Below are 25,206 nucleotides of genomic sequence, written 5' to 3' on the forward strand. Positions count from 1 at the left end.
CTAAATTATTGTGCAGCGTTTGGTCTCTTAGTGTTGCAGATTCTCAAGTGATCACTATATATTGTCTTGGGTTAAGCTTACAACCATAGCTCTGTAGGAGAAGTATTATGAGACATGTCAAGTTCAAATATTATTATTATTTCCCATTTGTTTTGCTATTAGTTGAGACACTTATTAACTGATGCTATTTAATTGAAATCACATTTTTTGATGTTGACTTTGAATTGAAATAAAACCCCTCTACATGAGCTTACTTTTGATTAAACTGTGATTATTCATTATTAATCGATTCACACACTTTCATTAACTCTTTAATTTTGATAACCTTTGACAAGACTATCTCATCTCTTCTCATTTTCTGTCTTGAAAACATGACAACAGACTAGACTAGATGAGACTTTCCTAACCCTATCAACTATCCCCAGCTCCTTTTGATGAATTCTTAAGCATTCTCTGACTAGCTGAGAGATATAATTCTTAAGCATGTCTTGGCTATGCCCCATAGGACACTTTTGAGTTCACGGTTATTCATACAGGCCATTGGCACTAATGATAATAAACATAACTGTTTTTTCTGTTTTACAGACAAAGACAACAGTGGATATCCCCATCTCCAATCCAAGTAATGAAACAATGCACTTGGATGTACTGCTGAGGGGGGCTGGTCTTTCTGGAGACAGTTACCTCGTCCTTAAACCAATGGAAAAAGTTTCTTATTTGGTCTCATACTTCTCATCATTTACTGGTAGAGCAACTGGAAGGTGAGCCTTAAAATGAATAGGTATCTAATTACCTTTGTCATAATGTAATGGTTCTGTAACTTATTAGTACTCCTCTACCACAGAATTGACTTATCTGACTAGTAAATATGCAGTAGAAAAATAATCCACACAATGACAAAAACAGAATAATTTATTCAACAGAAAACAAAAAATGAAAAAAACCTTATGACTGTAGTCATCTAAACAATATGGGCATGTTCTGCTGGTTAGTTTTCTAAATAGGTGAGATAGATAAGCTATTTCTAAATTTGTTATTATTATTAATTATGTGGCTCTGTGCAGGGTACCATTATTTTATGCACAACATTTAATATGAATGTTTAGAGCTACTTTAAGCACAGGTCTTACTAAGCACTATAACTACAACAACAACAACAACAACATTTATTTCTATAGCACATTTTCATACAAACAGTAGCTCAAAGTGCTTTACATATTAAAGAATAGAAAAATGAAAGACATAATTATAAAACAAAAAATAAATCAACATTAACATCGAATAAGAGTAAGGTTCAATGGCCAGGGGGGACAGAAAAAACAAAAAAACTCCAGACGGCTGGAGAAAAAATAAAATCTGTAGGGATTCCAGACCATGATACCGCCCAGTCCCCTCTGGGCATTCTACCTAACATAAATGAAACAGTCCTCTTTGGATTTAGGATTCTCACGGAAGGGCTTGATGATGATGATGGTCACGTAGATGGTCAACTAGTCCATCCCTTACAATTTTTAAGTTGTTTTTTTCTGTTTCTTTGATTACTTCCATAACCAGTTCCTTTAAAACGAATAGAAAATAAGTTTTAAACTTGAAAATATCTTTGAATATTCAAAATTAGTTCACATAGATAAAAGATGAAGTAGGCAAATTGTTTTTCTTACATTATAGGTTTAAGTTTTAATTCATGTCAGTTTTGGTTCCATTATCTGAAAATAACAATCATATTTAGTTTAATGCATTTACTGATTTCTTATATATGCAAAGTGGCAGCAAAGATAACATTTCTAAGCCCTCTTAATCCAATTTAAGATTATAGAGCCTAACCTAGCAGCACTGGGCTCAAAGTAGGAGAAGGCCTTAGGCAGTTTGCCATTCAATCACAGGGCCCATTTACACACCGAGGAGCCAGTTTGGAATTGTCAGTTAACCTTAACCTTTAAATCATTGGTGATGTGGGAGGAAATGAGAGAGAGAACACTCAAACTCCACACACTCAATGGGATATAGCCAGGACACTGGATCAGTGAAGAAATACTGCTGACCACTACACTATTTTCTTACCACAAGTGGGAATAAAGAAATGTATACAAGCAACTAACAAGTTTCTTACATTACTATGCATTTTCTGTCACTTAATATGCCTAATGTACTGTAACTATAATTCATATCTCATATCTCAGATGTCTTTAACAAACAGGTTCATATATAAATGCAAAAATACTAATTAGCAAAAAGTTACACCTAAATGTTTACAATCCTCAAAACTTTACCACAAGTATTCTGATACATGCATATAATTACATTACTTCCTGTAAGTCTACTACTGGCATACAAGTGTCCACAAAAAGCAGCAACAATTTTTGAGTGTGGCATGTGGATGACATGCAGTATGGTTGCTATGTCTGTCATACTAACATTCCTTCAACTTTATATGACTGGGAATGGATCTTCGCTTGGGTAAAACCAGCTAGAATTGCAGATTCTATTGTTTTAATGGCTTGTATACAATGAACTAGAAGGCATGGCTCTAATCTTAAATAATTCTTAAATTTGTGTGAAGAAGCAAAAATGATTTCCAAAGACACAGTAAAACATGAAACTTAATATGCATCCAGTGTGTTGATAAATGAAATGTTAATATCCTTTTAAAGGAATATACTTAAATTTGCTTGTCAGGCAAATTTAAAATAACATGCTGTGATCAAATTAGTGGCTTGGATATTGAAATGGCCATCCAATTAGAGGGAACTATTTTTGAAAAGCAGGAATAAAAATGTAGGCAGCATTCATTACCATTTGTATCTTGATTTGAGACTCCCAGAGTGGTTTTCATTCACCAGTTACATAACTAGTAGTCATTCAGATTTGACATGTTTGTCTCTCACAGACAATAGAGAATTTACTGCAGTAAGTATCACTTCTGGAGTCACTGGCTGGAGTTACCAAAAGAGAGCCTATTGCCTTTTACTGCTTCAGCAGTTTATACCTGCTACAATGCCTATTGAACATATGGTGTAACTGCGATGTGAAATATATCCTGACATTTAAATTATTTCCACTCATTGTCAATCATATAGGAACCCTGCAGGGAGCCATCTGTCAAAAGATTTTTTATCGTGACCCTTATGGATTCAGGTGATTGTGCCTTCTGTAGTGCCCCTTCTTGATTTCTGCTGTTATTGCAAAATTCTAATACTGAATATTTGCAGGTGTTCAATTGACATCTAATATTAGGAAAAGGGCACCTAATTCAACAAATAACACATGTCACTTTGTTCAATATTTTATTTATTTGATGAACAAAGCTATCCAACATTAACTGCTACTGTGTGAAAAGTAACTCCCCCTAGTTAAATGAGCACAATTACCAGGATAATTAGAGCCAGCTTAATACAGGCCTGCCTACTCAATACCATCTTCACTTATTTTGACCTTTGACATTGGAGTCAAATTACCAGCACAGAGGTTAATGGGAGTACAATTACCAGCACAAAGACTATAGGTTTATAAAAAACACAATTAAAGGAAATCCAGGTTTTGCTGTCTGTCCAGGAAGGACTGAAAAGCCATGTCTAAGTGCATGGGGCTCCAACAAACCACACTGAGAGCCATAATCTCCAAATGGAAACCACTTGGAACAGTAAACCCAAAAGAGACAGGACCTGAAATGAATACTGTACGTCAAGCTAGAAACTTAACAATGTTTTTTAACTTATTAGTTCTACAAAGAACAGAGGTAAAAAAATGTGAAAGACTGATATTGATTTATATAAAGCATTTGGTTATAGTCACTGAAGTGAAAGGTACCCCAACTATCCATCCATTTTCTAACCTGCTGAATCTGAACACATGATTACAGGGGTTCTGCTGGAGCCAATCCCAGCCAACACAGGGTGCAGGGCAGGAACCAATCCTGGGCAGGACACCAACCCACTGCAGGACATGCACACACACACACCAAGCACAATTTAGAATTGCCAATTGACTGTGGGAGGAAACCGGAGCACCCAAGGAGAACATGCAAGCTCCACACAGGGAGGACCTAAGAAGCGAACCCGGGTCTCCTTACTGCAAGGTAGCAGCGCTACTACTGCGCCACCATGCCGCCGTTACCCCAACTTGTGTCAAAGATAAAGTCACAGAGCCATTCTAAGGATATGAAAATCCTTTATGAACATATGATGGCAGTGACTGAATTATTGCTGTTGATTACACTTCTTAAACTCATACTGTAGTTACTTACAGGAGTATGTGATTAGTTAACAGTTTCGCATGTCAGAATGTTTTTTGGCCAGTGCTAGGTCTTACTGGTTCTAACTTTGTACTCTAGCTCAGCTAAGAGCTGGGCAAGACTAGGTCAAAGATCAAATGGCTTTAATTAAAGTGTTTATTAATGGTAAAATTTTATAACAAAAATGAAAATTGACACTAGATATTAGCATAAGGATGCAATTACTTTTTCATTCAGTGATGCTGCATAATTATGTTCATTCAATTAATGACTTACGTTAAAAAAAACACCTGAAAATAATTTTGTAGTTATAATGGACTCTTAAAGAGGTAAAATTCTTGCAGTTTACTTTCATACCTTGTAGAAACCAACAAAATAACAATTGTTCTTCTTTAGCAGTTGAGCAACCTCTTCTTAGTCTCCCTTCTCTCATTCATTATGAGTCTGTTGTTCTAGTTTTTAATTTATTTTTATCAACCTCTATTCAATTTGGGCAACATTCTTATTTCCCTCCAAGTTGGCAGTTTTCCACCTTTGGCTCTAATTTAAACAGCATTGCTCATAGTTTATGTCTACCTTGTCCAGTAAGTCTAGATATCTTCAGAAAAACAGGCTGAGTATCAAGGGTTTTTGGTGGAGATCCACTGTAACTAGCATAGGGCATTAATACTATGGAAAAGAAAATTTGCAACCCTTTGTATGTGCATAATGAAAAAAAATTCATTTTTTAAGACTTACAATATAAAAGTTTACTTATGAACTAAGGTTTGTCTTTATATGTGAAGCAGACTAGTTTCTCAATGTGACAGTAAAAAGACCAGCAATTACCTTAAGAAAATTGTGTAAACTCATTTTTCATAAACAAAATAGTTTTTCATAATCAAAATAGTATTACTCTGCATCTTCTGGATCTGTAAAATTAATATTGAAAATGAAATATAAGGGTTAATGGTTTAGTTCAAGATGGACATCCAGTTATCACTGCCTTAACGAAAAAATAGAAATAACGTACATTTAGTGTTTTTCTGCAGCTTCTACTAAAAGTGCAGTTTAACATTGAGCCAATTAACTGATAAGACTGACGACCTTTGTTTAGCAAACTGTCCGATATTCTTTGCCTTTCCAGCAGTTCTTACCTAACTTAGGCATGACAGAGAGCTGAAGTCAGCAGACATTAAATTGTTTTGTCAGCATGCTGTTAATTAAGCATCACTTGGACTATAGATTGAAAGTCATATTGTTGATTCCCTGAGTTAAAGTTGTATTGTCCTATTAATTTTTGATAATGGAATAAACAAAAGTTAAACAAATAAATTTAAATGCTGTTAGATTTCCTCATGCAATGCAATAAGTGATTTATTACTTAAACCACTGTTTTCTTAGAAATGTCCAAATAGAAAGTTCAGACAATTAAACTCTAATTGTATATAAAATTATTTTAATTTGGGTGACATGACAGTGAGTTTTTATGCATGATTCCATCTTCATTTTAAGTACATTGAGTCAGTTTTCAGCTTAATTACTGTCCCAAAGATGCTCTTGTTAGTCTTAAGTGTCAGCTATTATTTTGCATGTTGTGAGTAAGTATGGTTATTGTTGAGCAAGTCTATGACAGGATGTCTCCCTGGCTCCTGCCTAATGTACAACACAACCAGTGATCCTGAAATATACTGTAAATAATGGGTTTGCACAGAAAATACACAGTAGGTAATATTTTGAATACTAGAAGCATATGCTCTTACCATAGTCTATTATTAAAACAGAACTGAATTTATTTTAAATAACACAATAAAGTAAAAGATGTGCAACTAAAAACCACCACAGTGTTTTTGTGGTGAATAAGCTGTATTCAACAGTGACCTTGTTGGTTAAATATTTTTCTGGAAATTCATAGTATGACCGGCTTAGACAAACATTTTTTTCCCGGCATCCCATAATGCTTTGTGAGACAAATGTGATATCATAGAACTGTAGCAGCTACACTCAAGAGTTTTGAAACATACATACTGCACCAGCTTACATTTAACATTACTGCCTATGGGCTTTGCACATGCGTCACTACCAGCTTACTATTCCAGCCGGATTTACACCTGGTATGCATTTAATAAAAAAGCAAAAAAACAAAAAACTTGCAGTATTTTTATTTGTGAGGTGCATTAGATGCCCCTAATGAGAATATTATAAATTCTGCTGCCAAGTATAGAACACTGATCACGGTGTGTTCACCACCACATCGCATGGCTAATATTCTATGCTGACCAAATGCATAAGCAGTTACCCATGCAGCACAGCAACAACTCAAAATAAATCTTAAAGGAGCCCTCCCCTTCCTACTTCACAAGTCAAAAACACATGAAATAATAATTAGAATAATTATAAGTTTATTATTATTTACAAGGCATTTCTACCTTTTTGATAGAAGGAAAAATTGCAAAGCATCTGCACAGATAGATCATAAACAAAGACATTCCAGCTCCATTAAGTCTAATGACTTTAAACAATGGAACAATCCACTCCCATGTCACTGCATTGTGGTACAGCCAATCTGTGCCACGAAGACTGAAGCTCTGTGAACACAATATATACTGAATATGGTTCTATTTGCAACAACAATAAAAAAGTATTCGTTAGTTTTGTGGCTTTTTAGGAGCTGATTATTTCAAACATTATCTTCATCCATACTTTTAATGCCACAGGGGACAGGGGTATCCACGATAATTGTTAAAGATTCAGTTATTTGACACACACATGCATCTACTGGAAATGAAAAGGTTTCAAATAGTTTAAGACATTATCCAAAATTATTTTATACTAATTGCCTCCTTATGCATTTGGGCTGCTGTCAAATTTCTGAAATAACACAACTGCATATTTTATGATATTTAATAAAGCTATATTTTATATTTTTTCTTCATCTCACTGGCATCAGCTCAACTAAATATAGCATTCTTCTTTTTGATCTTCTTTTTCTTTATAGTGTCATATTTCAGTCTGACAAAGTGGCAGAATTCTGGTATGAGTTGGATTTGACTACAGAGAAACCATTGCCAACAATTTTTCCACCACTACAATGTGAACTAGGAAAGTAAGTACTAATTAATTTTCTTTGATTGATACAGCATGCATGATTGTTTAAAAAAAATTATAACAATATATAGAATGTTATTTTTGCATATTGAAATGTGAATTCATAAAAATACAATGCATACAATACAATGCATATAATTACTGAAGACAGAATACTGCCAAGTTATAATGTTTCTCATTTGCAACCCTGTGGCAACTGCCATTCTTAGATTAGCCATTAACAGGCATTTTCATTGCTGTGAATGAGAGTAGGGGTGTGTGTGTACTGTTAGTGTGCTTTTCAATGGAGTGGTGTCCTGTTCAGAGTTGTTCCAACCTTGCACCCTGTTCTGTGAAACAGTCTGTGTACAATGTTATCCTGAATGGCATTAAGCAAATTGGAAGATAGAATGATTTAAATTTGAAGAGAAGAAGAAGAAGAGAGATTTTTAGGCTGCTGTTTCTTCAAATTGCAAATAACATTAGGAAAAGGGATCTTATATTTGACATGCACAATAACATACAGTAGAAAAAAAATAGACAATGCTATACATCGATTTAATTTAATCGATAATTTTCCCCCTTACAAGCTGTGACCCATCGCAAGGCATTCCACAAACTGTTCATGGCCTTTTCTCAATCGGTACTATTGTAATTCAAGACTCAACGCGCCCCATGTACTGATGTTGCTTAGCCCACAGTTTAGGAAACACTGTCCTGGACAATAATAACTGTAACAGTCACACTTGCGATCACAGATGTTCTTTTATGCAGACTTCTGCAGGAGTACAGGGTTGTCATTCCTGCTCACAGTGCCAGGGTTTGCATGAGTTGTACATGTTCTCCCCATGTATCAAGTAATGGTTTGGTATCAGTGTCAGTGAGTTTACTCACTCAAAAATGTTGTCCTAAGTTCTTTTATTAAAAAAGCCGATAATTTGATTGTGGTGCTTCAATCTACTCTCACATACTATGGAAACTTCATTGTGCAGATGGGTTGGCTCTTTCAAAAATCTGGGGCTTTTATTAAGAAATACAATGCAGTGTAATCAGTTCTGATTTATTGCCATGTGCACATAGTGCAATGCAACTCACATGTGCTCTTTTCACTATGCTTCCACTCACGGTAAATCTCACACCCATGATGGTGGCTCTAGTAGACAAGCCAACAAGAAATGTATTCTTAGCACAAGAAAACTTGTTCCAAGAATCTGTGATAAAATAATTATTTCTAGTTTCTTTTCATTATCACAAGGATGCCTCATATTTTCTTAAATGAAAACCTTTATTGCTTTAAAGAAGACATATTTGGTAAGTTTTAAGGCTTTTTCATTCACCTGTGGACCCTGATACTGTTCAGTCCCATTGTAAGCTGCAATAACAGACAAGGCATTTTTAAAATGCAATGCTTCACTTTATGACACAGTTTTAAGTAACAAGTAATTTGTACCATGATTGTGAAGAAATAACTTCACCGAACCTATCTTTTAAGTCAGTTTTTTTGTATTAGCATTAATCTGTCATTCAGTCAAACAAGAAAGTAATGTATTACATGTATTGCAGAAATGAATCACAATACTTAATATACTGAAACACACAACAAGATCAAAATATTTTTTTAGTGTGATGTATCATGATGCTGCTCCATTGTGATTCTCCTAATGTTAATTATCAATGACCTTTAAACCACTAAGCACTGTTTGCTTTGCATTTCATGCAGTATGTGCATCATAACTAATAATATTACTAATCAGGTTTGTTACTTTTAGTTTTGATTAATATTTAGTGAAAATGTCTTCTTCTGTATCTTAATTTTTGGCATTTTTTACATATATTGCCTATATGTAACAATATTCTATCATTGCTCTATGTGTTTTACAAAAATCACTGTTTTTATGGTAGTAGTTTTTCTATTGTTTATATATACATTTTGGATTTCTATATACACAGCCTGGTCAAGGCTATTGATTTACCATAAATAATAAGAACATTTGAATGTGTCTTTAAATTTATATTAAATTTCAGGCTGTAAAACTAACCTGAAAGAAGACAAATTAAAACAAACAATGGGTTGTTTTCTGACTCTGCATGGTCTCTCTAAGCACCTGCCTATAAATTAGTCTAAGCATTGTTGCGGGCAACCGGGTCCCATGCCTGGCCGGGACGCCCCTTCTACTTATGATCCTTGGAAGCAGCCATGGGCTCCTCAGTACCTCCCCCGGGATGCTTGGTGGCAGCCTCCCTGGCTGACAATGGTGCCTCAGTTTTCCACAGGGTTCCATTGAAGATGGAGTTCTCCACAACCCTGTGGGGATCTGGGGTGGCCGCCAGGGGGTGCTGCATGGATCCCGGAGCCAGCTTGGACAACTCTACAGCCCCGTCCGGAAGTACAATCAGGAACTGGTGATCAAGCACCGGTAGCACTTCCGGGTGGGCTATAAAAAGGACCGGCAACCACTACTCAGGGCCAGAATAGAGAGGAAGAGAACGAGGTTGCCTGGGAGGAGTGGTGGTACCAGAAGAAGGGTTGTTACTTGTGTTGTTACTGTGCTTAGGACTGTGTTGTGGCTGGAGGGTTCACGAGGAAGACATGCCCTCCAGCTGAAGAAAAATAAAAGTCCTTTGTGTTTTTATATGTGCCTCTGTCTGAGTCTGTGCCGGGTCGGGCGCTATACAGCGTCCACTTCACAGCATCTAATATGATTGCTCTTGCCCATTAGAAAACTGTACATGAGTGCATTGTCTATTTGGAGCTGAAGTCTTTACATTTTTTGACAATAGTAAGAATGAGTGTTTCGATGACTATTATGCAGTACTGTATCAACTTTGACTCACCTTCTTGAAGCAGCTTCCAACCAGCTGGCTTCTCTTCCCCCACATTCCCACGCTATATTCCTCATGAACAAATTTCAGTCCATTTGTCTATAGCTCATACATAGCAAACCACAGGCATTCATTTGTTTCTTTTAATGCAGTAATGTCTTTCTAATCAATTTCAAGGAAAAATAGAGACCTAATACTGTCTGCTAAATAATATATAGTGTATGTACTGAGAATTAATCAAAACCATACCTTTATTAAATTTTGTAATACAATTACAGAGTACTCGATGTCAGCATGTCCTGTCATACTGGACACCTTTACCTCCTGAATAAACAATATCATTATCATTCTCCAGCTCACTTAATCTATTTATATTAAGCCTATTTTGTGTCTTAGAAACTTAAATATTCATTCCTGTGAAAATATGCTTCCTTCTTTCTTGAAAAAAATTATTTGCAAATTAACTATAAAAATGACATTTTGAAACTAAAGAACATATTATTCTGGCAGTCAATAACGGTAGTAGATGTGCTAAATCAGTACAGTTATGATTGCATTGTTCCACAGTTCAATGATAGCTGCTATAGCATGAGGTTATTGGAGCATGAACACCTTAAAATGATACACATTGTTATGTTGGTGGTGTGTGATGTTGAGTGTGTGTTGGTGTGTGTTAAGCATTCATGGGGAGCTCTTAGAGATGAGTATCCTGGCATTTTCATTTGCCTAGCGCTGCTCTGATATGTGAATTTCACTAAAGGATGTTTTTTTTTTTTAATGACTGTTTTATCCAGCCCTACTAGCTTTATTTTCAGTGTGTTTGCTTACCTGTTATATTCTTTAACTAGAACATATAGCCACAAAATGCAAATGTAAGTGTGCTGTTTTTCCTGGGTAGCCTTACATATGTGAGCAGGTTTTGGTTTGAACTGACTTTCCATTTTCAGTGCTTAGAGTTAAAAAAAAGAGCACCGTTAATCATTTGAAACAGGTCCATTGTGTAATCCTAAAGTTTAATAACTGTTACACAGTCCTGAATACCGATAGTATGCATCTTTTAGATCTCAACTACTAACAAACAGGTTTCTCAAATGCTGTCTCTACTTCAAAAGATTTGCCAGCTCTCTTGGAGTCTGTGGCTGGGTGGATTTATCTCACAGGATAGTGATCAGAAAATTTGGTCCTTATGCTTTTCACTCTTCAGATCCAGTTTTTCTGGGTACTTTACTGAAAGTCCTGTTATTTTATACATAAATTATCTTTCAAATAGTTGCAGTACTAGGGTGTTGTACCATGTTAGCCATTATGAATATAGTGAGAAGTCAAGCAAAATGACACTCTTTATTGGCTAACTAAAAAGATTACAATATGCAAGCTGATATCTTGCCTGAAGAAGGTGCCTGAGTTGCCTTGAAAGCTTGCATACTGCAATTGCATATTTTAATCTTTTTAGTTAACCAATAAAAGGTGTCATTTGCGTGACTTCTCACTAGTTTCAAATAGCTTTTAGCCTAATGAATGGTGACTTTGCATGTATGCAGAATCCTTCATAATGTTTGTGACAAACATAAATACTTCCTTGCAATAAATAAATAAATAATACCAAACCAAGCAAGAATATGCAAGATAATCTGTGTTGTATGTCTATGAACTTGGTAAATTGCTTAACACCTTTGTTTTCCTTGTCAAGTATGCACCAACGCTTACTCTTTCACCAGCCATTTTTTGTCCTTCCCTGCCAACGTCAGGGTTTAGATTCATCTCAAAAAACGCTGTTGATGTCGTCTTGTCTATGCATCTTTTTGATGTCTAATTAATGGTTTGATTGATGGCTTAAGACAAACACAGAAAGAGGGACTGAGGTCTTTCAATTGGGGTGGCACTGCTGTGACAGTAATATAGTTTACATTTGACAACCACGAACCTACTTATTCACTTTCTGCCTCTGCTTAATCTTATTCACAGCATAATTGTATAATTGTTGAAGACAGCATACCAGTATTTTGTCAAGTTCTAATTCAAACAATTTTGTTGGTAGCAGTTTTGGACTCTACGTGCAATAATAGGCTGTAAGATGACACAATATACACAGCTTATATTACATATGATCAGTTCAGTTATATAATTTATCATTGATAATGTGACTTGTGACATTTGGTGTTCTGAGGTAATTGTAGTTTTGGTTTAAAGCAGAAACCATACCTCCTCAAAGAAACAAGACTTTTCAAATATTGGACAGGCATTGATTAACTTTAGAGTGCTACTAAAAAGCCTGAAGGCTACAGTATAAATAAGCAGCTTTACTATACAATTTCCTATTCTTCACTCGTCATAAAATAAGTAGGTTAATTCATTCTGGTGTTTCCTTTAAAAGAAAACATAATTTACATTTACTAATGGCTATATTTCCTCCGGGCACTCTGGTTTCCCCCCACAGTCCAAAGACATGCAGGTTAGGTGGATTGGCGATTCTGAATTGGCCCTAGTGTGTGCTTGGTGTGTTTGTGTGTGTCCTGCGGTGGGTTGGCATCCTGCCCGGGATTGGTTCCTGCCTTGTGTCCTGTGTTGGCTGGGATTGGTTCCAACAGACCCCCGTGACCCTTTATTCGGATTCAGCAGGTTGGAAAATGGATGGATAATGGCTATATGAACTAGTATGGAAAGATGCTGCTTAATGTATCATAACTGTGTGTTGCCTCTCTAACCGTTACACAAGCTGCAAAAACATTTTTCTCAGCATTCTTCTGAGTTTTACATACAACTGCCAGATGCTGTCTGGCACTACAAATTTAATTGCTGAGTGTGTCTTGAATGCTTAATTTAATAAAAACTTGACTGTTATAAAATATTTATAGTCTCTTAGTTTTTGTTTTTTTTTAAATCTAAGCCTTCATAGCTTGTGTATTATGTTGAGGATTTGTATCCTAGAAATTAATTTTCCTAGCAATGGATTAAAATCTGTTTTAAGAAAGTTAAATTGGTTATTTGGAAGAGAGAAAATGTAGATGCATTATGTTTGTGTCAGTAATTTTGCTATTTAGTTTTATTGACAAGTAGATGCAACAGGAAAAATATGTTCTCTGCCTTGGGCCAGTCTTTGCAAAAACAGATGTTCTATCCATAGGATCTGTGCACCTACATTATTCCAACTAGTTCTCTTCCACCAGTAGAATATAACAAAACAGAAAAACAGAGCAAAGCATTTGAAAGGAATATTCATCTTAAATGTAATTCTTAATAAAAGAAAAGTTCTTCTGTTTTGATATAAGAGCTCATTAAACAATGTTGATACTCCAAACCATTGTTATATTTGTTGCTTGATAGATGGGCAATTGTTAATTGAAGATATTGTTGGTCTGTATCTACAAAGGAAAAAAGGGTTAAAGGCTATTTTCATGCTAGAAATAAAAAAGGTTAAAGATTTCCAACCCAAAAAGTATATTTTCATAAGTTATTTACCCCACATGATTTGTAGTGATATCCAAGAAAAAAAAATTATTTCATGTTTTCATGGGAAATGGAAAAAACAATATTTCTGATAAAATAGGAGCCTATGGTAACCAATGCTAGACAACAGAAATATATATCAAAAATATCCATGAAAAAAATCTTTAGTTACTCCTGTCACATAATCCAGTTATCCAGTTATATGTTCATATCTTTTAAAATGGATGCATATTATGCTAAAATATTGTTAAATAAACACCTCAGGAAAATGAAAGTAATCCACAAACAGGCTGTTTACATGGGATTGTGATTGAAGACCAACTTCTCCCCTTCAATCATTGGTCAAGAGTCCAGTCCATTCTCCATCAAAACACAAGATTAAAATTTTTCGTAGACATCATTACAAATTACATGGAATAAGTAACATAAAAAATATCATTTTTGGGTGGACTATTCCTTTAATTCAATTCTCGGTTGCATGTACCAACAAGGACTGAAAATCCCAAATTTAAGCATGATTGTTTTTCATTTTAAATGTCTGACCAAGTTTTAAAATAGTGTAGGAGCTGAGGCCCAGAAACCTTTCAATCAAATGTATTACTTGTATTCACTATGGACCTCAATTTACATTACCTCAATTGTTTCTTATGGTTTACATTGTAAGTACCTGTATTCAGTTTAGATGATGGAACTTTCCTCTTCTGTCTGAAAATGGACATAAGACAAAGTAAATTAGGATGTGTGAAATGGAAAACTATTGGTTATAAAACTGATTTTTACATTATGTTGTTTTTGTTGTTTGTGTGCTTCTGGTGATCTTCTATTGTCTTTTGGGTTCTAAGATGGCCATGCCTCTGTGACATCATTGTGACAACAGATGTTGTGGCTGCATGCATTACCAAGTATCTAAGTGCATACATGGGCATGTGACATCACAGTAGCCATTTTCACTTCTGCTATTTCTTTTTGAAATAAATATTTTGTAAGATAAACATTTTATTTCTTTCATTATTTGTCACTAATTTCTATGTTTGTGCTTTGCACAAGGTTTTATGAGTTCCTCAAAATGTTTCTTTGACCTCTTGATGATATCCTCAGTCAAAGTTAACATTTTCTAATTTTTGCTGTGTACAACCATGGGGATGAGCAGTGGTTGAATGATTTACTATACAAACATTTAGGTCAAATAAAAAACATTCAAAATGGCATTGCCATAACCCAAAAATTGCTTTGGCATAGCACATAAACACATTACATGGCATGTCTGTTTATTTCAATTGATGTCAATAAACAATATACATATTTGTAACTTTGCAATAAAGCAATTGCAAATATCATTAAATTATAATAATTCTCAAAATATGTAACTTCACATGTATATTTATAATGTGTTCGAATATTTAATAGACACATTCAAAATAATTTTATTCTTTTTAGTCAGTCAGTCAGTCAGTGCCCAACCCTCTATATCCTAACACAGGGTCATGGGGGTCTGCTGGAGCCAATCCCAGCCCACTGCAGGGCACACACACACACACCAAACACACACAAGGGACAATGTAGGATCGCCAATGAATCTAACCTGCATGTCTTTGGACTATGGGAGGAAACCGGAGTACATGGAGGAAACCCACGCAGACACAGGGAGAAAATGCAAACTCCACGCAGGGAGGACCCAGGAAATGAACCCAGGTCTCCTTACTGCCAGGCAGCAACGCTACCACTGCACCACCGTGCTGCCCTTATTCTTTTTATACACTTAAAAAACAATAGACTAATGAGAAGACCTTTTTTGTCATTACAGTACCATTTCATAAAAATACTATCATATTAAAGTGAAGCTAAAAATTTATCTTTTTTAACCCTTAACTACTCATGCTGGTGTATTTTGTACTCCAATCTCAGTTATTTTTGTACAATGTCCTTTTACTTGAATCTACTGGCACCATCCGCCATGAATCCTAAGTTTGATTTACTAAAAGTACAGTGTCGCAATGGTTTCCTTCCAGTGTACCCCAGGTGGTTTTATGATGCACAGTCGCAAGTTCCATATCGTGCATTTGGTACACCGTGCGGGTACTTATGTATGTTTGACAAAGATGAAATGTTCTTCTTGCAATGATTTGTCTGCAAAGAACATTCAACAGCTAAAGGGAAATGTGAAATTTGCAAATCCTGCAGTGAATAAAGTGTGACTGGTGATGAATAATCACTGGAGAAGTGAATCTGGTTTATTTACAGATAGTCCTAGACTGTGTCATACTATTCAGTAATATGGTATTAAATTATATTAAAAACATGTACAATTTAAAATTATTGCAATATTTTATATTACAACCTTTCAGCATGCATATAAATAGCCATTTTAAAACTGGTGCATGAAGTACACTGTACTTATGGGATGAGAAATGGTGCGAGTAGTTAAAGGTTAAATAAAAAAACAAAAAAATAACATGTTTGTTTATAACTTACATTTTTTTTTTTTTTTTGCTTTCTTCTTGTAGGTGGACTCGTCACTTTATCCCCTTAGTTAATCCTACAGATGAAACTTTGCAACTGCAAGCATTTAACAGTAATCCAAAACATTTTTCAGTGGAGCTGGGTCCAAAGAAATCGGTGAGTATTTTTACAACATAGGAAATACACTAATAAAATTAAATGTGAATTGTTCCTATTATGCCTTGGGTAATTTATTAGCATGTTGATAGCTTGTTTAATTACATACAAGTGACATTACTGTAGTACTACTATGCTGTTGCTATTACAACGTATACTGATAAGATGTAATCAAGATACAGTATGTAAGTCATGCAAACATTATAATGTGAGAGTGTAAATAACCTAAAGTATATTTCACCTTACAATAGAGTACAGATAGATGCTGTATATGTAACCTTTAAATATAATGATTTAAGTTCATGGTGTCATAAATGATATGCACATGTAGAGAAATAAAACTAACAAAACTCTCTAAGCAGAACCTCTGGCTAATGGCTACAGGAGAATTCAATTTCTGATCAAGGATAAATTGTAGGAGACATTAGCCCAAACAGTATATATTGATGCTAATACACTAGTTACAAATCTCATAAACTGGTTCAGTAGCCTGGTGATAACAGACATGGAGCAAGGCTCATTTCACCTGTTGAACACACCTATCACCTAGCATCATTAGTCCAAACCCACACGTCAACCTTCCTACTTCAAGCTTCCAGGTAAGGAAGTATTTTCACAGATACTGACTAAATTAAACTAAAATATGGGAGGTAGGGTTGGCAGCTGTGGCATAATATAATTAAAGACAAATTGTGAAATGTTAGAACATTAGAAATGTTGAGATGACAAGAGGCTTTTCAGCCCAAAAAGCTCACCAGTCATATGCACTTAATTCCTCCAAAATAACAAGTTAAGTTCTCTTTGTGAAGAGAATCTTCCTAATGTTCGTGTGAAATTTACCCTTAGCAAGTTTCTAACTGTATCACCATGTTCTTGTTGAACTCATTTTGAAGCAACAGTACCAGTCCACTGGACTAATTCCTTTCATAATTTTGAACACTTAAACTGGAAAGGTTTAGCTTTTTTAATCTTCCCTCAAAACTCATCCCCTACAGTTCTGGAATCATCATAGTTGCTCTTGTGTGGCACTGCTATGTCTTTTTTGTAGCCTGAACCTTACAGATCGTGCTATATACCTAATGTTCAGTTAGCCTTCATAATTTCTTCAGAACACTGTCTAAATGATGACAAGTCCACTACGAATCCTAAATCCTTCTCATAACATGTACTTTCAATTTTCATACCTCCCACTGTGTTTTAAAATCAAACATTTTCTTGTGTAATACCATTTACTTACATTAAATTTTATCTCCCACAAATCTGCCCAAACCTGTATACTGTCCAAGTCCCTCAGATTCTAAATTATCTGCCCATCCACCTAGCTTGACATCATCTGAAAACTTAACCAGCTTGTTATTTATAGGATGTGCATTATATGTAAAGGATTGTCAAACCTATTCCACTGCTCCTCAATTGTCTCCGCAGTTAAAGCTTATACCAGATCATCCTGGATAGATTTTGCCGCTTCTGCTCAAAATTTTCCCTACCAAAGTTAACAGTTTTGTTCTTTGCATCCTCACTAAGAATTTTAATATATTATGGTCACTTGACCCTAGTGGTTCAATCACCTCTACATTTTTAATTCTATCTTGGTTATTACAAAATGCTTCACGCACCTTGGTGCTTTAACATCCTAAACCTGACCTGTCCTAAATGTTCTGAGACATTTATGATGTTAATTTGATAGAAAATTATATGATTATCATCTTGACAGTTATTAAAAAAGAAAGTACTGGAACTGTGCACAAGCTAGTAAGTGGACGACATTGTAGTAGAGTGTAGTGCAACATGGAAGGGTAAGGAGACAAGAGTGAAATACTTGAACCTCATTACAATACCAGAATGAAGCAACTAGTAAAGGAAGTGGTAAATTAAAACAAAAATATCAGCTATAAGTGAAAAAGGGCACAAATGTCTAAAAAAATTCTAATGGATTGAAGAATTCAAGCTGTTCCAATGGCAAAAAGGGCTTGCCCTGGTATTAGGAATTAACTACATCAGGTATACCTTATAAAGTTGCCACTGCATAAATAAGTTAGTGTATAGAAAAATCTGAAGCTGAAGACATTCTTCAGCCATAAACTAGACCTCCTGTCTAGTGACCACATTCCAAGATTATATACTATTCCATTGAATCTAATAAGAACATGTACAGTTTTTTCAGCTACAAGAATTATAAATAAAAACATAAATATTTATAAGTAGTTTATAAAAATTATAGGTATTGGTACTGATTGACATTACAACTTTTGTCAGAGAACAAAATTGGTCAAACAACTATCATTTTCCTTTAGATGACTCTGATTTCAGGAATTTATAGCAGTTACATGCCTTTAGAACTAAAACATTTTTTTGTTAGACAGCATCTGTCTTATTGTATATCACAGCAAACAAGTAGTACGTAATTTGAAGGCTAAATAAATAATTACAACCACTAAGCAATTAACTACACTTGAGTATGCATGTATGGACCCTATAAACTCTGTTGTCTTGATAAAAGCTGTTTCATTCCTACACAAACATTAATTATTCAAGGGTTACTTATGTTTTTATCTTTGCTTTTGTTAAAGACATTCCAGAGGCAAAGTAAAAAAAAAAATTGATTTGGGCATGAAACAACAGACTAGCAGGAACAATTGTCACTCAAAAGTCACATAAAAAGTCAGGCAAATAGTCAAGTAAAGTTTTTAGTAAACAAATTCCCTGGCATTTCCCCTACTTCATGGCCATAGTCATGTTTACCAGAGTCTGATGGACAGCATGCATATGCTCAGTAAACAATGGACATCAAAAACAGAACAAAAAAGAAAGGAACAACAAGGCAGTAGGAACATGGCTTACATTTTTATTAAGCTGCCATTTTCAGTACTATGTCTCTAAATTTAAAGTTTAATGGAAATGATTTTGCATTAGAATATTCTGTTGTAATTAAGTACTTTTTTCATTCTTTTTTATTCATGCAGTTGACAATGGCACCACATTCATCAGCCAATGTTCCAGTTCATTTTTGTCCATCGGCCCTTGGAAGAGCAAACCATAAAACAAGTGTTTCATTCAAGTGTCGACAGGTATGTTATCATAAAACAGTGAATAAGAATTTGTGTTTTCTTTATTAATATTTGTTTTTTTTAGTAAGAAAGGTTGTTTCTATTGTGACATTCATTGATAGCTTACTTTTTATATATTGTAATGTATGGTGTAGCACATGTACAATACAAGCGGGGATAATTATCCTAACTCTTATGTTTGAACAGCCAACACTTCACAAAGTAAAATTCTAGAGCATACAAGGTAACCCCTACATGTGAATTGGACAAATAAAATGCTACCAGAGTGCACCATAATGCCATTTTTGTTATGGACTATGATAAACCATTCATAATTTTCTCAAACAGCATCACTCCTGTTTAGGACAACCATTGAGCAAGTGTTTTCTTGTTTTTATGTTTTGCACATTTTATGCAAAGTATATTCATATGTGTTTTCAGGGTATAGTAGTTATTAATTTAATCAGGAAGTTATTGTTTTATAGATTTAGGTTTTCTTTTTCTTTCTTTTTTTTAACTCAGCGTACATTTTGATTCATAACCTCCTTAGGTTCCTATACCATTGAGACCTGATAATTTATTAAAGTGGCAGTAGGAAGCAAGGCTAAGGTAGTTTTCTCTGGGGATATTCATCTGATGCCTAACAATATTAGGAATGTACCTCTGCCTCCTTAGGGGCATCTAGTGTGCCTCCCAGTGTGTTGATCTGTGCCCTACCAAAGCTTCACATTTTAGCAGCCCACTCATGAATAATGGGCCGACCACCCACTTTGGAAATCCTGTCTGACTGCTTGCAGGAGATCTTCTATCCTTTGCCTGTAACACACTAACATTACATGCTTCCTTTGTTGCTGTGAAGTACTCGTATCACTTTCTCAAGTTCTCTACCTTCTTTGGCATTTGTTAATGCTACTAAGGCTGTTGTCTTTATTCTCCTACAACTTAAAGTTGAAGTGTTTACTACAGTGATAATGTGATCAGGCCTTGTTCCAATAATGAACCTCTAAAAGGTGCCAGAAAACCCTAATCTTACCATTAGTTATCAGGTCATCTGTTCACCATTCTGCCTTAAATAAGTGTTTTATTCAAGTTTGTGGAACTGGGTAAAAAATATTCCAACCCTGTTTTAGACTCTCAAAATTTTAAAAAGCTTTGATTCGGACCATGGGTGTCAACAGGGACGGCAAGGACACAATCACACACACACACACAGCCGAAAGCCAATTGATTTTTTTTCAGTATTGCTGTCTTTGTGTTATGGATTTGGAGTGGAATTACTATGACACAACTATTAATTATCCTGCACATTAAACTTACTTTGTGGGTGTTTATTATTCAACTGTACACCAATCCATTATTATTTGTAATCACTCTATTCGAAAGTTATTGGTTTATATTTGCACCCAAAGTTCAATATGCACATTGAAACTCTCATACTCTGAATGTGCATCCAAACAAATAAAAAGAACATACATGTGCCAGTGAACAGTTTAAATGCTATCCACTCCCAAAAATATGAATTCTTGTATCTCAGGACTGCGCTTTGTGCCCTTGCTAATCAAAATTATGCCCTTAATTTTTTCACTATTATGTTTCTCTGATTATTAAATGAAAACTTTTTGCAAAAAAAAGTGGATAAGAAGAATGTAACTGCCCCTCCACTATCCCCTCCTGTCACAACCCTAACACAGTTCAGCTTTTAGTAAAAGTAACCATTCTTTTAAAACTTAATTTTCCTGAGCCTTATTTCCATTCATTATGTGTTTTAAATGTTTATGTATATCACAGTATTTGCCAATTCCAGTGCATAAGGAAATATAATTGGTTTCCGAAAGTGAATAGAATCGTTTTATTTACTTTTATACTAGAATAAACATAGACACTATTGATTCTGTGAAGTGCCAACCAAGTAGCTCATTCATGTTTTAGATGCTTTATATTATGTAGAAGTCCTTGGTGGACTGTAACACAGGTGTTTTCATTTGTGTGGATATTTTATTAACCTAGTGAATAACTGACTTCTGAGGACACTGAACTTTCTCTCAAGTGAATACAGGAAAAATGAAAGCACGATCACAGGCTTAATTGTTTTTGACCCCTTTTTGACGTGAAAATGTCAGACTTTAAAATACACTGATTTTTCTAGGTATTCGATGTGCCAGTCTTATTGCTATAACATTACATGTAACTGTTTACGGAGCTATTAAAAATGTGAAAAGCTGGCTGAGGACAAGTATGTTAGATACACATGTATTTATTCACCTATCTAATAATATTGAGCATAACAATGAACTGTCAAAAGTTATTAATAAGTTCGATTACATCTGCTGTTCAAGCAACAGTAATTTAACTGCCATATAATGAAGGCGGGATTTAAGACTCACAAACTACACTACCTTTACTAAATACACACCAACTGACACACAAATTTTTTCACAAATTACGAACATCATATATGCAAAAAATAAATCAGGTGCAGGAAGTGGGGTAGTTGTATGTGCTGGATAGTGGATTGCCGTGAGTGCCTGTACTGTCAATGAAAATGTAGACTCTTCTTGTTATTTGACATTGTTTCTCTTGCCTATGCTAAGGCTTCTTTCTGAGCAGAGCCCCAGGGTGCGCCTAAGTCACCCTGATAGTAGATCCAGCCATGCATATTATAGTCTGCTCTATTCAACCTCACAATTTTAGACTTTACCTCCTTATTGGGATATAAGATCACTAACTGAAATGTTTATTGTAAAAATGCCTTTCAAATTCAAGACATTAAAAATTGTTAGGCATGCATAGAAGCACTTGGTGGCAATACAGACTACTGAGTACGATTCTGGGTTGCTGCTATGACATTTCAGCAAAATGGACTAGCCTATTGCGTCATTGTTTCACTTTGATTTTCGGGATATCTTTGAATTCAGCCCTCTGTAGGTTGATAATTTTCATTTCCATTAAACGATGTGGCATCCTTTCTTTCCTAACATTACCCAGTCCATATCAGTAGAGATATCCAGCAGGATTTTTTTCCCATTGAGATTTTATGTGTTTTCAAAGTGTTCTTTTAATTTTATTTGAGCAGTTTATTACGGCTTAAGTTTAACCAGATATACTGCTTACCTCACCTTCATATTAGTTCTATTGGTCTTTATTAACATTTCTTAATTTTGCTCTAACCCCACACTCACAACACCCCCAATTTTACGGCAGTATATGTTAATTTTCTAATCAATCTGTTTATGAGTGATATTTTTGTTCTGTAGTGACATGCTGATAATTTTCAATTTACAGTATTTTAAAATACAATGCACCCCCTCATGCCTTAGAATGCATGGTGAATGAATGTGCTAAGAAAATAAGGATGTATGTGTAGAATTCATTTGAGACTGAATGTAAAAGTTGTGGATATGGGACCTTTTCAGTCTCATTTGGGCAAGAACCAGAGGTCAGCATGGAGAAACATGGGGTAATAAGTTGCCCTATAATTTGCAATAAAACTCCAGTAAAAAATATTATTTTTTAAACATTGTAAATTACCTTCATTTTAAAAACTAAAAAATAAAAAAAAATGACATTATTTTTATGTTGGCCACTGCTAAATTGTATTTAATTGGTTTTTATATGGCAGTTGGTTGGGAGCATGCGCTGATAGCATGTTGCTGCACCCACCCCCTGGATTGGAACCTGAGTGCAGCAGGTGACACTTCAGCACCATGCTGGAACAGTGTGAGGTTTTTTATGGAGGTTGGAATGCCAATCCTGCCACCAACCCCTACGTTTTACCTGTAAATTGGAGGACCTGCTTGCAGGGATGGATGCAGATTAACGTTATACCCAGGACGAAGCAATTGCATGTTAAGGGCCTGGCTCAAGGGCCCAACAGAGTAGAGGCACTTCTGGTGAGTTTACAGGATTTGAATCAGCATCCTTCCGATTGCCAGTGCAGATCTCTAGCTTCAGAGCCACAGTGCACTTAACAAATTAAGTAAATATTAATTTTAGGGTGTTGTAAACGTCAAACTTGCAATATCAAAGTATATTTACTTAGATACAATATTGGATTATATTTTCAAACTACAGAGTAAAATCTCATCAGAACTTTTTGTTCTGCCTCATGTCGGAATATTTAAGACTATGTTGTCGTTTCAGAATAGTGAGAATCATAGATGCTGCCATGTAGACTTTTCCCTTCGTGGGCTACAGAGTGTATGAGGTACAAAGGCACAAGGAGGTGTCACTGTGATCAAAGAGATCCTGTCAATGACCATTAAATTGATTGTGCATAGAGGTTCAAGAAAACTTTTGGATGTAGGTGTCACTCAACCTAGAGTTAGATGCAGAGTTTTATGTGAAGACACGCCTGTGGGAGAAAAGTTCAAAAAATGGTGACAAGAGATAAAAAGAGATGATTAGCAGGCTACTTTTGAGATGCTAAACCATAGAAGTGTAACTTCAAAATTGTGCCTCCCTCACTTGCTAACTTTATGTTTTCAATTTGCTCATATCTCACTTACTATAATGTTGTAAGCTTTAAATGAACGTTATTTTGAGACTTTGTACTCTTCGATATACAGTACTGTATCTGAGTGGGGAGAAACACATGTTGCTTTGTATTCACAAGAGTTAACTATACAACAAAAACAAGTACATATTTGTAAAGGCAAAATGTGTTCTGTACAGCTTACTAGATATAAAGTATAAAAAAGTAAAAACTAAGTCATCCTGGAAGTTTGAAATATGATTTTCTTTTTATTATTCTTCCTTACAGTAACAGCCATTGTTTTTGTTTACCGATCTAAATATAACCATTTTTTTTTTTTTTTTGTGAAACATTAAAATAAAGGCTTTAAAATTGTAGTAGGATGTCATATGTAATGTTTCTGGTCTGTTTTGTCTAATTGTGTATCATTTATTTGTACAGTATTTATGTTTCTCTTACTTATCGTCTATATTTTCCTTTGTGTTTATTGTTTTGTAAGAAAGGCCTAGTTTATGTCCCATCATCTTTGTGGGTGGTTCCCCAAGGGGTAGGGCCACCTGCCAATCATCGCTAAGAACAGCCCTCCACCCTTTTTATGGGCAGTCCTTCCATAGTTCATGGCGGTTTATTATGACTGCCCTAGGGAATGGAATGTTTCTTATGTTTTTTATGCTTTTGCATTTTCCTTTGCTTTTTGTGCCTTCCAGATATTTTGAACCTCTGCTCTGTTTTTTGACTATGGTTTTTGTATTCTGGTTTGGGACTGCTTGCTGAATTACCTTGCCTTTCAGGCAATTCCTTTGGGCTCTTTGGAGCATTTGTGCTTGCACAGACTGTTAAAATAAACCTTTTTATTTTTATAAAAATTTTGCAAGGCCCTTTTTGTTGTAGCTGTGTTTTTCTGCCCTCTAGTGGGCAATTATTGAAAGGGTTTTTGTTACCTGTGCTTTTTGGACTCCCGAATCATGACATCATAATTCTACCACATTCTCAAGGAATGCTTATTTAAATAAAATGCATACAGCCATATGTGCATATTTATTGTTTTTTTTCAGACTGCATTTTTGTTTCTTAGGAACATTTTTTAGTACATGTTAATTAGTTGTTTATTATGTCATAACTTAGATTTAAAGCATCTGCTCATCTATAGGGACCCACCTTTATATATGTGGTTATACAATAGAGTGCTAATGACCCACACAACATTATTTTCTGAACATTTTGTTTGAAATTTTATATAAAACTAAATGTATGATTACATTTACACTCTTAAAATTCTTTGAGTGCTTTTCAAAAAATGTACTTCCTATTAATGTGAAAATTTGTTGCCTATAACTAACTAAAATAAATATTTATCTTAGTACATCGCTCATATAAATTAAGTTTACAAAGTGAAAATCAAATAAAATTACTTTAACTAAGATAGGTCATAGAGGAAAGAAGCAAACTATACCACAACGATGGAGAAAATTACATTAATAAATGCTTTCTCTGCAAAAAATAAA

The 25,206-nt window shown here is 35.0% G+C and overlaps 1 protein-coding gene across 1 annotated transcript in view; it reads left to right on the plus strand.

The window, feature by feature from the left end:
* The window catches only part of LOC120524451 (cilia- and flagella-associated protein 47-like), a 644,864-nt gene that overhangs the window by 446,707 nt on the left and 172,951 nt on the right, over positions 1–25,206 (plus strand). The window contains exons 56-59 of the mRNA XM_039746304.1: positions 586–761; positions 7,209–7,316; positions 16,072–16,183; positions 19,147–19,251. Coding sequence (XP_039602238.1) covers positions 586–761; positions 7,209–7,316; positions 16,072–16,183; positions 19,147–19,251 — 501 coding nt within the window. The remainder of the gene's footprint in view (positions 1–585; positions 762–7,208; positions 7,317–16,071; positions 16,184–19,146; positions 19,252–25,206) is intronic.

Source organism: Polypterus senegalus, chromosome 2 (genome assembly GCF_016835505.1).
Source record: "Polypterus senegalus isolate Bchr_013 chromosome 2, ASM1683550v1, whole genome shotgun sequence".
NCBI lineage: Eukaryota > Metazoa > Chordata > Cladistia > Polypteriformes > Polypteridae > Polypterus > Polypterus senegalus.